This window comes from Rhea americana, unplaced genomic scaffold (genome assembly GCF_003343005.1).
Source record: "Rhea americana isolate MKP2758 unplaced genomic scaffold, rheAme1 scaffold_59, whole genome shotgun sequence".
Classification (NCBI taxonomy): domain Eukaryota; kingdom Metazoa; phylum Chordata; class Aves; order Rheiformes; family Rheidae; genus Rhea; species Rhea americana.
In genome coordinates, this window is record NW_028186745.1 from 977312 (window position 1) to 993334 (window position 16023).

At 39.6% G+C, this 16023-nt stretch overlaps 1 protein-coding gene across 1 annotated transcript in view; it reads right to left on the minus strand.

The window, feature by feature from the left end:
- Positions 1-415: 415 nt before the first annotated feature.
- XK (X-linked Kx blood group antigen, Kell and VPS13A binding protein) overlaps positions 416-16023 on the minus strand; it is an 18548-nt gene continuing 2940 nt past the window's right edge. Inside the window, exons 2-3 of the mRNA XM_085319432.1 lie at positions 8514-8776; positions 416-1929 (exon numbers count right to left, since the gene is read on the minus strand). Of these exons, the coding sequence (XP_085175558.1) occupies positions 1103-1929; positions 8514-8776 (1090 nt within the window). The 3' untranslated portion in view covers positions 416-1102. The remainder of the gene's footprint in view (positions 1930-8513; positions 8777-16023) is intronic.

The following is a 16023-nucleotide window of genomic DNA, read 5'->3' on the forward strand; positions in this document are numbered from 1 at the left end:
TCAAACTAACATATCACAGGCTCAAAAAGGACTCAAGATCCTCTGTCTCCACATGTTCAGTTCCCTGCTTGCTGCACTACCAAACCCCTGACAGAGAGGTGCCTGTCTCTTAACTTTAGTCATCTAAAAGTGATGTGTCTAGTCTAAGCTAACTGTCAAGCCATCTGGTCAACACAGTAATAGCTCTCCAGGGAATGATTAATATCACCTGCCTAGGACAATATTTTAGGATGGCTTGAATCATTCTCTGGAGATGTAGTGAGAGCACCTACACTGCTAGTTCACACTATCTGCCCAACTTCTAGGCATTTAAAATCATATAAAGCGAATCCCACCAATATACCAGAACATCAAAAATATGATTATTTATATGATAATGTCAGGACACTGAGCTATTCCAGAACTTTACGATTACTGTTTTRATTTCCTTATTAGCAAGCAGCAATCATAAAGAGTAAAAGAGTGCATAAGCCAATAACCCCTCTGGTTATTCTCAGCAACAGTCACATTTCAGTATTAGTGGTGTCTAATTGTCTGTTTCTTGGCAACCTAGACTACAGTGAATTGCAGAAGTCCAAGAGACAGGTATTGTCTTATTATACTGATTAGAGTGTAAAAAAAAAAAAAAAAAAAAGTCTGCCATTTGATCAAAGCAGACCACAGCTACAGTCAATATACAGTCGAGGATGCTGCTCTTTTCCATGCTAGGGTGGCATGCCAGAATAGTATCCTATCTGAAACAAAATTCATTTCCTTCCATCCTCTTCAGATTTCCTGAGTAAGATCAGCATCAKGCCAGTTTTTGAAGGATGTCTCCTACAATGATTTCAAGATAAGCAAATGATAATACATCTACGTGCAAAAACACCCAAAGATATAATTATACAAACAATGGTTGCTCTGTGTCCATACATAGACACACACAGAGACAAACACACTCATACACTTAAGTTTCCCAGAAAGGTAGGTTTGTCAGTCTTCATGCAGTGCTACATCTGCAAGAAAAACAAAAACTCATCTACAACACACRATGTCCAATATACATAATATTCCCAGCAGGTGATCTTGCACCTTCCAAAGGCACCTGCTGCTACCTGTTGTACTAGGCATTGGAAGAAAMACTCTGATGAGGATTCCCATTTTGAGAATCTATTGTCTTGCTACTGCTCCAGGCTTCATCAGTATTAGCACGTGATTTTAAGTCTGCTTTGTCCATTAGTGTGGTGGATTTGGAAGGCTTGCAAACAAAGCAGAGGAACTTGAAACAGGACAGCAAACCTTCAGAAATGCTGGATGAGAAGAGCTTTTTGCATGGGTGGCAGAACTGATAGAACACCAACATGAAGAGGACAGCCATGCAGTAACCTATCAGGAGCTGCAAAACCAACAACGGGGCACAGACATACAGGTAGATATCCGTTTTATAGATGTACCACATCAGCAGAAGGAATGCATTCTCAATGAATCGCAGCATATAATACACAGTCAGTCGGTACCAATTTTGGGATTTATTAATTAAGTCAGGATCATTGAGCTTCAGCTGTACTGCTGACCAGCAGAACATGTTAATGCCAGCATACAAGAAAGTGAGGAGGCACAAGACAATGGTAGTGCCAACCCTGCTCAATGCCTTCTCTATGTTCTCAGGAAATGGGGACTTGCTTTGCCAGAAGAGAATCCAAGGATAAAAGAAAAAACCAAAGAAATTCACTAGTACAACAGGGAGAGTCCAGATTTGAAGGACTGAACTGAAAAGGACCAAAACTATAACCCGTGTAGCAATTTCAAAGCTTCTCCACATGAATATGCAGAGGTAGGCAGCTGGTTTCACACTGACATCGTAATCATCGTACTTAATCTTAATAGCCAGGATGTTGCAGCGTAAGGCGCCATATACAATTGACAGGAGAGAAAGGACCATAAAAATACCTATAAAGAGAAAAGACAAATCAGAACCTCCAGCTTAGCAGAAGTAATCACAGTAATGCAGAGAGTCTTCATGGCGTAATACCAAAAAAGTCATTCCTTGTATCCACTTCTGGATTATTACGCTAATCTTGCCTCCCATTTTCTTCATCATATGTTTCTTTTCCAAGCAGATACAAAGCAAAAAGGCACTGAAGGATCACAAGGGTCTCCCCCCACCCAGAGCTGTTTGTACATAAACTATCTTTGGTAATTATACAGCTTAATAATAAAGATASACAAGTTAGTCTCAAACTTCAATATTATTCTCACAGAGGAATGCTATTAACTCTGTGTACAGATGAAGAACAGAGACAGAAGCTAAAATTCTTATTTGGGCATGCAGATACCACAATGTTTTTGAAGTTCTGGGCTGAAGCAACTTGCCTAAGTACACAGAAGAGGCCTGCAGTGGAGCTCAAAAATGAAAGCCAGAGCATGCAGTCAGAGGCCAGAATTATACCCAGAACTGTTTTCACTTTTTCAGCCTGTGTAGACAGATATTTGCTCACCTTGCTACAYTGCATTTTCCTTATATCTATCTATATCATGCATTTTTTAAAAAAGAAAACTTTAAAAAAATTTCTTTAAAATTTAGACCATGTAGTTCTACRGGATCACCTTTCAGTAATCTCCCACTGACCCTGACTCCCTCACGTGAAGAGGTTTCACTGCTTTTATATTCAGTAGAAAGTGGCAGAGGCCAGCTGTTAATTTGCCTTCCAGCCTTACAGAGGGAAAACCTCATGGCACTGAAGCAGGGCACCTCGTCTTGCCACTCAAAGGCTCACACCATTGTCCCAAAAGCTCTCTAGCACATTTATCAGCTGAGTCTCTTGGCCAAAAATGAAAAAGAAACATAGACTAGAGTTCTGAACTGCCCTATCACAGCCAAGACCCAGCAACTGACAACCTCTGGGGCTACAGCACTCTGCCAGCTGAATGCCGCACAAGATGTGAATTACAGTGCTGCATAAACAAGCATACTGGAAGCTGGGAACAAACTAGGGGAAAATTTCAAAACTAAGTAGGTACAGATGTATAAGAACTCTAGATGTACRACATAAACATTCAAAGAGAAATATCTTGACATTCAGAGGTGCTAATCAACCATTTTGTTAGCATTAGCATACTTCGTATACCACTTTTACTGGTATGATGATTAGCAGACTTAGGGGACTGATTTTAGGCACCCYTATTCCATACTTTCAGCTTCAACCTTTGCCTTTTTTCCATTCAAGGAACATCTCAAATGCAAATAAGTTAAGTACAGTAAAAATGATTCAGTAGTTTCTTTTAGAATTTGAATTAAAGTAACCAAGCTAATTGGTCATACTACAGAGCACTGTGTTGCTTCAGATATAAAACAGAGTTGTCAGTGCTTGATTATGTCAATTACTTTAAGTAGAGCTTAGCAACCAGGGCCGTCTGCAGCCTTCAGTCTGTGTGTCATTATCCTTCAAATGGACTGGATTTTCTGTTTTGCTATAGCTATTTAAACATGATTATCAGTTTCTCCTGTTTAAAGTTATTAACCTCTGAGCATGACTTTGAAAGAMACAAGTATATTTTATAATCCCAAAAAACTTGCTAACAGGATTTCCTCTATCCTTTTAGCTAACCTCCCCCCCAACCTCAATCCTCAGAAACTCTGAATTACTCTGGGGGAAAAAAAAAGATCCTTTATATCTGAATTTCTTATAAGCTGAAAARTGTTTATACACGCCAGCGTGGTGGTGCACATATTCTCTGAAAATAAACAAACACATAACCAGTGTTTCAATTTTTAGTGTGCATTTTCAAACACCTTTTTACAGCACTGCACTTGATCTGAGAATTTTAAATGTTAAAAGAGTTCAAAAATATCAGCTAAAAGCAGAAGAGCAAGTAAGTGCATTCAAGAATACCAATGATATTCTGTGGCTCTTTTCAAGAATATTTCCTGCAGTTTGGAATGGGCTCTAGAACTATGTGATAATAAATAACTTCTATGAACTAATTCAGCAAAAGAATATTTTGACAGTTAAATACATTGCCCTCACCCCAAAAAACAAACAAACAAGARAAACCCTGGAGACTGACTGCTTCTATCCTAGAACTCTGCCTGTCTTCTGGTTTGATAAGCTGAGAAATATTAAGCTCACTACCTGACTTCACTTTAAGGCTTTTAAATCTTAAATGTGTCTTAATAATGCTATAAAGACATTCCTCTCTGTCCTCCCCACTTCCAGAAGGCTATATTTTTCTTAGGAATCAGAGATGCATGCTCCCAACATCATCCAGAGAGGCACTGTTATACTTTGTTTTTTCTATTATGTCCTGAGTCTTTTCAAGACCTGATCTTTCTTACTTAGAGTTAGTAAGAAAGTGAACTTTGCACTAGAAGAAATACATCAGAAAGTATCTATGACTGAAATCTTATATTCATCTTTGAAGAACCATAAGTTACGTGTTTCATATATTACAGCTTTCTAAAATGAATCATTGTTCTACATTTCATAAGGGCATCTATCTCGTTCATTAGAGATAACATCTAGATACCAAAACTTTTGCCTCTAAGATGTAATTTCCACATTTAAAAACAACAATTAATGATCAAAAATACATAAAGTATGTTGCTCAAACAACGAAAAAARGCATTTTGTGCTCAAAGCTCACTGAGATGAGAAAACTGTAGAAGCATCTTAAGATATATAGCAAAAACATCTAGAAATCATTYAATGGCTTTTCATCTTTGTCCCAAAAGCAGACTTTATACTCACTACAAAAAGTGATATTGCAGAAACTACTGAGTTGAAAAAGACCATAAAAAAAAAAAAAAACTTCTGTTCTTGGAGATGGCAGTCACAGTTACAAATTTTCATTAAAAAAAAAAGACGACATTCAGCTTTCAGTAGAATGATTTTATTTTTAAAATGGTGGGAAATCCACCTTTCGGGATGATTTTATCACTATAAGCAACAATCAAAGAAAAGAACTTCACTGCTGTTAATGACACTGTTTAAAGTTACAAAAAGATCACTACTCAATGGAAGCAAGTCTTACACATTGAATACTGCAGGCTGAGGACTTGCCCTTTTTCAAGGGTAAGAGGCCAAGCCATGCATCCTCCCAACTATCTCCAGACAGCTATTTTTGTAATTAATGCTGACTCAGGCCTTTCTGGCAACTCCTGACCTTGGCTTTTTCAGGTGATAATACCTAAAAGAAGAGGTCCTGGTATCTGCCCAACACTRTGTAAGCAGACCTGAGCCTGATGCCAGCCTTCTCCCAAATACAAGGTTGCAGTTGGCTCTAAGACAATGCCTGATACGGACAGACCCATTCAKTAGAGGGTGAAGCCTAGATGCACAACAAAGATGTCTGTAATTGCTGCTCCCAAAACAAAGTCAGACTAGGGATTTCACAGAGTAACAAGTCAAAAACTCATTCCCAATTACACTGTAGCTGAAGAAGGAGCTAAATGTCTAGGACTAGGACTCAAATTGGGCTATTATTTGTGGGTTTCCAATGCTGCATTTTATCCACCAATTCTTTTATGCATTTCACACTTAACAGTTCCTGAAGTCATTATGTCTTCCACCACAAAGCTAGGGGCTTTGCCCTGTTTTTGCAACTGTCTTTAGCTCTCTATCTTACATTCTTGGCTGCAGTGGGTTTGGCATACAGTGATACGACAAATTTCAAGAATACACGATATGGGCAAAAATCTAATCAGGCAGTAGAAAACATTTAGAGAACATCATGAGTGCCATGAAGTATACAATAAGGATGCATCGTGGGTCTGGCTGACAAAAAGGATTAGCAGCTCAATATCACAGATGATACCGACCTCATTACCACTAACTAAGCCAAATCTACAGAGAATGATGGATAGGATAGAGTAGGAATCCAGAAAATACAGACTGATGATGAGACAAGACAAAAAAAAATGTGGAAATCATAAGACACAAGGAAGAGATTAATATTGTAACTAGGACAAATGGAGAAGTGCACACACCTTGGAAGACTGATGTCAAAGAACAAGGAAGATGAAGACCAGATGATGTGTGGAAGAAGAGCTGGATCAGCTGCTAAACTATGTTCCTACACATGAGAATCTCTGTATATACATGTATATGCATATATAACAAATGCCAAGCTGAAACTGCAGTATGCATCATTCTTGCTTACTCTGGAGGCTGAATAATACTGGTGGACAAAAGATATCACTGCAGAAATAAGCCAAATGAATCGACTGTAGAAAGTTTCAATATTTCAGAAGATAAAATAAATCCAAAAGGAATATATTTATGACAATAAGGTTCAAGGGATGACAGMTTTGGTTTGAACACATGCCCAGAATGGAACCAAGAATATCCACCCTTTACAACAACAAACATAACAGAATGGTATGTATAAGAAATGGAAGAACTCAAGGAAGAATAAAAAGGTTTGGGATGAATGACACTGCAAATTTAATACAAAGCAAAGAGTAAGTCTGCCTGTCACATCGGTCAGCTGATAAAACACTTGTGTKTACAGCTCATTTAAAAACTGCACTGGCAAAGCAACGTGGCTTTTCTTCAGCTTCTCCAATTCAGTCTCAATCTGTTTTGAGTATGRGTCTGGTTTCATTTTCAGGTGTCTGGAGAAATGCTACATTAGGATYTCTTTTGATACCTTCCTCCTATAGCACTTTTTAGTTTTTCTGATGAATGAAGTCTAATAGACTTTGCTGTTGTTCCTAGGTCACTGTTTTTTTTTTCCGTTTTTTCTTTTTTTTAAATACCTAATCTTTTTTTTTCCCAACTTCTGTATTTTATGGTTACACAGGCTCTGCAGTGTAACCTCTGGAAGGCACAGGATGCCTTCTGCATTTGTCACAGGCTCTGTTCTGCTCTGCCTAACTATGCATATATATTCATATGCATGCATATGAACTCTGTTGAGCCAGAACATCTCTGGATGTTTAAACTTCACCACAGAAGGTCATTCACTAGTTTATGATTCAGAGTCACCCTGGGCAGTGACTGATAAAAGTCAGAAGTAATATAAAGTTACAAAACATAATTAAATACATAATTCTCTAATGATCTGGGACACAGTATTTCTCCTTGGCAACAGTGAACAATAATGTCAACACCAGCATCAGAAWAAATACAGCAAGATTTTCTTTCTCSGGCAGATGCCATCTGCAATTAACTACTTGGAAACTGTGTGTTAATGGCACTGCTCAGCAAAGGATTCAACTGCCCTGTTCTTATTCCCATGTYGCTGACACTACAGTCATTCAAAGAGCCCATCATAGCTGTGAGGTACTTGGACACAGTCAGGAACAATGCCTTTAAACTGTCAACTGCCACAGTCTTAAACAACTTCTCTTATATATATAGTGTATATATACATATATATATACACACACACACACTTTTTTTTATACATACTTTAGATATACTCTATCCSCAAGCAATATCCCTAACTGCTTTGTCACACTAAGGTTTTCTGTTCCCTGAGTTTGGGGGAGAACCCTGACACTACTATGTTGGCTTCTCCAAAAACCTCAGCTCTTCATCTTGGTACGCTGTCAACAAAGGCATGGGGGGGGGGGGAGAGAAAACAAACAAACAAACAAACAAACAAGAACATAGCTGGGTTCGTAACACGTTATCTATTCTCAACCTCCCTCCCTGTGGAGTGGATAAAGATCCTTTCCCTTTTAAGGTCTCGTAGCTACAAGAGCTATTTTGTTTTCCAACGGAGATGCACCTGAAGCTCACACAGGTGRCACAGCCCTTCCTATACTCAGTCCATGGTGAGCTTGATCTCAGAAGATCTTATACAAGAAAACAGCTGTCCTGCAATCCAACAAGAAYAATCCTGCTATTACCAGCCAGCCAGCAAATCAAGATTTTTCAAGGAACTGGGGCACATCATGAAGCAAGATGCAAAGAGTCCCATAGCAAGAAAGATGTGACCTGCTAATTCCAWGTGGTACAGCACTCCTTGGTGAAGACTTGAGAGACTCCTCTGGAGATCATACAGCCACCTTTGCATATTAAGCTATTCAGTCCTGCCTTTTGATTCCATGCTCAGAGGCTGGCACACACAAAGCCAGCTTATGTCTTCAGTGTGTATTTGAGACTGCATTCCTTTAAAGTACGTCTTCCTTAATGCAGCATGACAAAGTATATTTTGCATTGTACCCCCAGGAATTTGCCAGAAAGCTTGCCCAGAAATCTAAAGGGAACAGGTAACTTTTTCTTCTCTTCAGAGAAGACAGCTCAGTCCCTCCAACTGCCTCCCTCTCCTGCCATAATGGTCACTTATCAAATTAACATTTCTACAGCAAACAAAGTATGCTACAGTAAGTGTCATAGTCTAAAACATGCTGCTATAATGCAGTAATGATAMTGCAACTTGAGTGCAGTATCATCATCAAAAGCTGTCAGGGAACTGAACCCTTTGCACTGTTTTCAGTTCTTGTCAAGGGCAGCTACACCTGACTGCTGACCCTTCTCCTCTCCCTCCCACAAAAACATGCAAGTGTTAACAACAGCTCTACCTACTTCTAGCAGCTGTGATCTCCTGCTGCAGGACACAGATGTAGAGCTGGAGTGTGAGCTGGGGCGCAGAGCCAAGGAATGCCTGGATCACAGATGCCCTGCTGAATGCAGATCTGTGTGTACATAGTTTGCCTTCAGCTTGGCCCACTTCTTTCTCAACTTCTTCCGAGTACCCATCCTTGGGCATCTGCCTTTTCTTGGTGATGCTGACATAGGGCTCTTCAACTCTGCCAGCACGGAAGTAAATGTAAAGGACTTCCACACACCTACAAGCAAATCAGTAAACAGAGTAATAGGAAAAAAAATTAAGCAAAAGCATAGGTCTTCCTACTCCTTAGTATTTTAAGCAATTAGAGTACTATGTCATTTTTTGTTTATAGTGCAAAATGTGCACATTTTCCCCTCTTGGTATGCTTGGAATAAGACAGATTCCATCTGTAAACATGAACCACAGGTGACCAGAGGGCAAGAACCTGGGAGCACCCTTTAGGCCGTCTGTAGCAATATTCAAAAACGAGGTTTACTTGTTTCCCAGGAACTGCTATTTCACTCTGCTGCATTATTGAAGTCCTTAAACTACTTGCCCACTGCAATGATCATAATTTTCCAATCCGGGACCCAAGTTGGAAGGGTTTCTGCAGATCCTCATGTCTTTTTGCCCCAGTGTTATCCATACATCTGTGACACACTAATGGGACATTGCAAGAACACTACCTCCTGATATCTATACCTTAAATAAAACCCCTCAAGACATTAGAGAGAAGCTTAGGGCACAGCTGGCTCCAAGCAGGTACATGAACCTCATAAACAGTCACCAACCAGGGATCCCAAAACACAAGTCACAAGCAACAGCAGCAATAAAGAAAACAAGTAGCCATCTTGTCTTCAGTTTAGAGCCTTACAACTCACGCAGGCTATTAACCTTTTTAAAAGGACATAAAAATCACAGCTTTACTCTGTTTGCTTACATTTATTCCACAATTTAAGGAATATTAAACACAGTGTTGTAAAAATACTCAAAATAAAAAGTACAGTATTTACAGTTGCTGTAACTCTCTGTACTTTTCACCAAGGTGAACTAAGTTCCCTTGTTTATATATCTCTAACTTACTGCAGATCAACTTCCACGGGAAAAAAAAAGTGGTGCCCACACATGCATTTCTATTCAGGAATTACACATTGTTAGGTCATGCTGCCACTAGCTATTTGTGTGCACAGAAAAATCCTGGTGTTAGGAAGAGAATGGAAATGGCCTGAAGGGGTTYGCCAACAACATAGCGATGAGGAAAATCTGGGCTCCCTAATTTGCAAATACAGGCAATACACCCTCAGTCAAATTATCCTTTCTGAAAMTCCCCCCACCCCATGACTATTTTTAGACCAGTTAAAGCTCTAGAAGTGCAATTCTAAGAGAGTTCCTGGGGTATGAAGGTGTCAAGGATGGGCTTGGACAGCAAGCAGGACCTCAAAGATGCCGGGGAACAGCGAACATTGTCTGGGAAGTAGTAACAAGCAGGTACAGGTGGAGTCACAAGTTGAGGGGGGAGGGAGAGGAAAAATTCCCTACTTGAGTCTGCATAGTGTCCTGAAAATACAGGACCTGCTGTGGAAAAGTCTATATATAGCAAGAACATTAATGATAAATTACATGGCTGAAAAAAAAAATCTCCCAAACCCAAACTTGGTATGGGCACAACCTATTTTCTCTTTTAGGCCCAATACCACTACAGACTTCAAAAGGTTGTTGTGAGAGCTGCAGAACTAAGGAGGCCTGGCTGCCACCGAAGCTCTCTCCCATCTGAGAGAGAACTCCTGGGGAGGGAGCACCTAGTGCARGGTGTTTTGGGGTGCCTGTTCTTGTCACAGCTCCTCCAGCTGCCAGACATGCATTGCATCTTCCTCTTGGGTAGCTCCTCTGACAACCAAGGAAGAGTGAGCTGCCTTCTCTCCTGTTGCAATGCCTCACTGAGGTTCATCTCCTTTACTTGGTTGCCTCCATATGTAATAGTTACAGGAATGTAATACCTTTGAGACTACTATAGGTCAAATTTGGTTRAAACTGACTAAAGCTTTGAAAAGTTACCTAAGTAACTGAGTGACAGTCAGACACACACACGGATATATGCACCACTATTGGATAAATCTCATTCCTGTAATAAACCAGGATAAATATATGCTATATCACCATTTGTGCCTCACTGACTCCTATGAACACTTGCCAATAAGCTTTTATAATTAAAAACTTAAGGCTTAATTGTCTTGCTTTTAAATATATCTCTCAATTACAAACTATGAAGGTATGCTTATCTGAGACTACTACTTTGAATTTTTCCCCTCTTCTCAGCTTTTTTTTTTTTTTTTTTTTTTTTCTTCCCTTTTTTCTTTCTCTCCTTCAAACTACTAGCCAGTCTGCTACAGCCATTTGGAGGAAAGCTCACAGACCAAACCACAGAATAGCACAGATGAAAATAAAGTCAGAGCATTCTGATTTTTGTTTTCATAATCTTGATGTCCTTTTTTTCCATCCTAACTGGACCTCTAGCAAGCTGCAACTGCTCTAGACAGAAGCTAGTTTTAGGATTCTGTAGCACTATCCTTGATTCACTAGGCTTCAGCTACTGTTACCACTATTTGAAGGGCCTGGTGCACCAGAAGCTCCATACACAGTGGTGAGTTTATGATTTCCCCTTGTTAATCTTTTCAATCTCTGCCAATCTTGTTCTATGTGAAGGAATCCATACAGTGAAAAATGTGTGGAAAATTAACAGAGTAGAACAGCTTCTGTAGCCATCAGAGATTTTGAAACCAGCAAACTGATTTTATTCCAAAAGAAAGATCCTAGAGCATTTAAGTCTCCCTTAGTGTTCACATTAATCTATTCATTCTGAGCTGGGGGCAAGCCTGAAACTATCATGGAAACTGAGATCTCAGCATCAGCCTTTGAACTATTTCAGAACATGACTAGAAGCAGATATAGCCAAGGCACCCATCTAACAAATAAGCAATAATCCCAGAAAAGAAGCAATAATATTCATGAAACTACTGACTATAGCAAATATTATAGTCAATAAAATGTYGGGCTTTGGAGCAAGTCTTTGATAYGTATTAGCTAGCTATTTAGTAGCAGTGTATTGAAAATATCCCATCACAAACACGGTATTATGTCAGTGTATGAAAGCAAAGACTACCAATACACTGTGAAATGAATAGTCTGATCAGCACACCTTACAGCCAAAGGGGACGTTTACTAACATAATACAGTCATAAAAAYGATGTATGTAAGCATGCAGATTATGTCAGTGGTGATGCCCACCTTCTCCTGAGCCATGCCAATCTCAAGCAAGAGCATCTTTTGAGGTCACTGCTTTTGGGGCTGACGTCAAACATACTCAAGACTCTAGCTGATGCCACAGGCCAAGTAGCTTCTTCAAGGAGAAGCAGATTGACAACTGATATACTAAAAAGTAGMACCAACCTAAATGTTGAAGTAATAGACTGTAGAATGACCACAGGCACTTCAAGGGCCAGCTAGATCAGAAGGGTTCAGAACAGTGCTGAAGAACCAAATCATGTACCTGTACTGTGTTAAGATTTTGTTTAAAAAGTGCATTCAAAGAGGTTGAGCATCTGGTCTTTAAATGAACTGGCTTGYTTTGCTAGTTTTGTTTTTTATTTTTTTTAAAAACATAAAACACAACTAAAAGACAATGCAAGATGGCAATTGCTCCAAGCCAGCTTTCCTCCACARTTACAAAACCTGTTACAAAATGGGGAATTTCACAGAAGTCCAATATGCTCACTGCTCCTCTGCTCTGGAGGACTGGGAGTGGGAGATCCTAAAGTAGGAACAGTCCTGCACAAACCCTCTCCTGCAATACAATGATACTTAGTGTCTTTCCAACAAATCCTAATACAGAATCAACAGTAAATGTGATTGGATTTAAAGCAATGACAGTTGCAGCATGGGCCCAATAGGAACTAATATTATTTCAAAGAAAAAAAAATACCAATTCACCCTCCACAGTGCAAGTTAAGAGAAAAAGATCCTGCTGCTGCTCTCTCCTGCTACCAAATCTTGGCAGAGGGAAGAGCTGTACATTTTCAAGGATCCTGATGATGCCTGTAAGGAGTGACAGCAACACATTCGTCTTGCACAGTCAGTAGGAGGAATAATCCTATCTTTATATGCCCACTCAGACTGGGCACCTCAATCTCTCAATCACAAATGTGTGGGATTTAAATACAGGCAAAATAGTGCTATGAAGAGGGAGTAGACAGTGAAAACGTGGAACTTTCTACACTCAACAAGTGCTCCAAGGGCAAATGTCTTTCAAGTGGCTTATCCATATGTCTACTGCAAGAGTACAACCAAATTAGCCTAACAACCTTTTAAATAATTCTTTTTCTCTAATGAAGTGTGCAAAAAAAATCTTTTAGTTCTCCAGAGTTATTCCTAGGTTATGGTATACTTCAGTTAGGTAACACAAAAATTTGCTCCTCACTCATTATTCTATCTTTTCTGTGCTGATTTATGTCATCTGGGACACTTAATGCATCTGCTTAAGAACAGAGGAAAAAAAGAAAACTGAAGAAGGACTAAGCACATTCATCCCATCTGGAAAAGARGGAGATGCAACAACAATTGTAAAATTCAGAGCTAGCAGAATTTCCCAAAGTCTGCCAATGGAAGTCCTACTTCTTAAAAAAAACTGTGCTATTCTAAATTATAAAGCAGGTCACCAGAATAAACAGAGTATCTATGAGAGACAATCTTTCTGCAGAATATATCTGAAGCATTATTAGATTTTAAGCTGCAGAATTAGGTGCCTAAAATCTTAAATAACTTTGAGAATTACAGCCCATAGGGTTTTTCTTCCCTTCCCTGAAGCTCATGAAATCTAACTTCATCTGTAACAGCTGCTCCTCTAGCAGCTGGATGAGAACTTCCTACTACATCTCCTTTGCTGCTGCCCACATTGTACATACATGTATGTAATTTTATTTCTCCTTATGCCTTGAGAAACAAAGCCTGATCCCATTAAAAAAAAAAAAATCTACAGATTTTATCCTTGTCCCATTAAAATTAGGAGGAAAACACTCATYAGCATTCTATTTACTTGGAGATTTTTGCAAGAGAAGCTCATCACCATGCAGACAGAGCTAGCTCCTAATTGTATATTTCTTGTAAGCAAGAATCTGTGGGCACATATTCAGTTAACAAAGCACTAAGGATGGTATTTTCAAAGACATCCTGAAATCACTTCACTTTCCTTCCCCTGAAGTTGRTATCAGAAGAAAGCACCACCAGTCCCTTCTATATGCGTCACCTCAGTATTGTTTCTGATTACTGAGACAGTAAGAAAACACAAGCATCTAATAGACTTATAGCACAATATCACACACGTGCGCTGCTCCTGACTGTAAGCTCTGAACTGTTCAAGTCAGTTTGTTTGAAATCTGCCTTCCCTGTTTCAGTATCAGACCTATAAAAAACTTGCAGAATAGAAATGGACTAACTAGTTAACAGGGGCTTCTTTGGCATCTTTCATGAAGAGTCATTTGCTTTTTGAACAAGTTCCTAAACAGGGCAGTATACTAGTACAACTTTTGCCTTCTATGCCATATGGGTAAATGTTCCAAGAGCTGTGCATGAGGGCACAGGAAAAGAGGATGCTTTCAGAATGGTAAAGCAATATATCCTCATGATAACCATACATACTCATGGGAACTGTAGCAGTATCTAAGATGCCAAGATAATCTTSATGCTGTAGGTGCTGTTGCTGTCCAAACAAATGCAGAACAAAAAGACAGTCCTCCAGGAGCTGCTGATAATGAGCCAAAAAGGAATTTGGTCATTTCTCAAGAAAAAAAAAAATGTATTAAACCTCTTATTGACATTGGCTACTGTTTTAAGTCCTTTCTTGCTTTGTACATTTATTTTGTACAAGAAAAATATGTCTTTCTACAAAAATATCCAGATATATTTTCTAAGCATCTGGATGAACTACTGCATTCACAAGGAGTGGCAGCAATTTGAAATGCTGCAGAAATCCCCCACAGTGCCCAGAAATCTGCAGTCACCCTGTTCCTGCCAACTACTCTGAAGTATCTCAGGCACACATACATCTCAGATCAGAGTCAGGCCACCGGAAGTTATGAATTTTACTTATTGCTCTGACTTCAYAGAGAAACTGTTCCTCTTAGGGAGTGGAAGAAGAAATTAAAATTCACAAAAGGGTGAGTAAACAGTACTCTCTGGTACTCAAGCAAATGTTCTCTCCAGGAACAGGGAAAATTCCTAATTTTAGTGCTTCCCATGGCAGCACCAGGACAGCAAATGCCTCCTGAACAAGTGGAACGTGGGTGTTTGAGGAAGGTGGTGCTATGCAAGAAAGGTTTATAAGAGAACATATTTTTTCCCTGTGATATAGAGGATTCAGAACAGGCTGGATCATTTGGCTTGCTAAGCTAAACATCCTCTTTCCCCTTCCAAGGTATTTCCATACTCTTTTTCAAAACCTAAACTTAATTTCTTTTTCTTAGAAGAAAAAGAAAGAAGAAAATCTAGCTTTTAAGATTATGAAAAAAAAGTCTCACAAAATGTACATGGGCATGTACTGGTAAACCAGTGCAGTGGTATTTGTTATTTTGATAGTCTGAATAGGGAAACAATAAATGTCCTGCATTATGCCACAAAAAAAACAATGATTGTTAAAAAGTTAATGTTAGCTTTTTTCAAAGYCAGCCCAGGCAGTCAGCCCTCTACTGAATTATGTCATCTTCTGGAGTCTGCAGTCTATTTAAGGTTTCAATCTGGGGTCACAAGGGAACAGAGCCTAGGATGGTTCTACTATTTATGTGACCTGTTTGACTTAATTTGATTCAGTACTCCCAAAAAGGTTCTAAGCTGTGCCAGTGAGGTGTGAGAGCCCTTGTAATGGGAGAAAAAACACAAGCAACCCTACTTAGACTGAAGGCTTGTTTGGGGGCCCCAAATTTCTAGAGCTCAGCTGGACTTGCACTGAATCTCTGCTTGCTCAGTTGTGTGTGCTTGCATGTTGTACAAGTAGAAGCAGCAATAGGGTATCACTCAGAAGAGAGAACAGGATATCTACCTTTTTTCCTTTCTCTTCAGCCCTTAGCAACTACTGGGCAGAAGTAGGTAGCTTGGGGGGAAAAAAAAWMWYAKRRKRKRGASWWWAACACACACACACACACACACACACACACAAAGAGCCCTTCTAAAACAAGGAAACAAACTGCTAACAGCAGTAGAATTCTCCAGTTCAGAGGAGCTGCGGCTTGCCTAAAGGGATGGGACAAAACGGCTCCAGGAAAACTGTTCTTTTTCATAGAATCATAGAATCAGTAAGGTTGGAAGGGACCTCTGGAGATCATCTAGTCCACCCCTCACCGCTCAAGCAGCATCACCTAGAGCACATCAGACAGGGCTGCATCCAGGCGGGCCTCGAAGATCTCCAGAGAAGGAGACTCCACAACCTCTCTGGGCAAC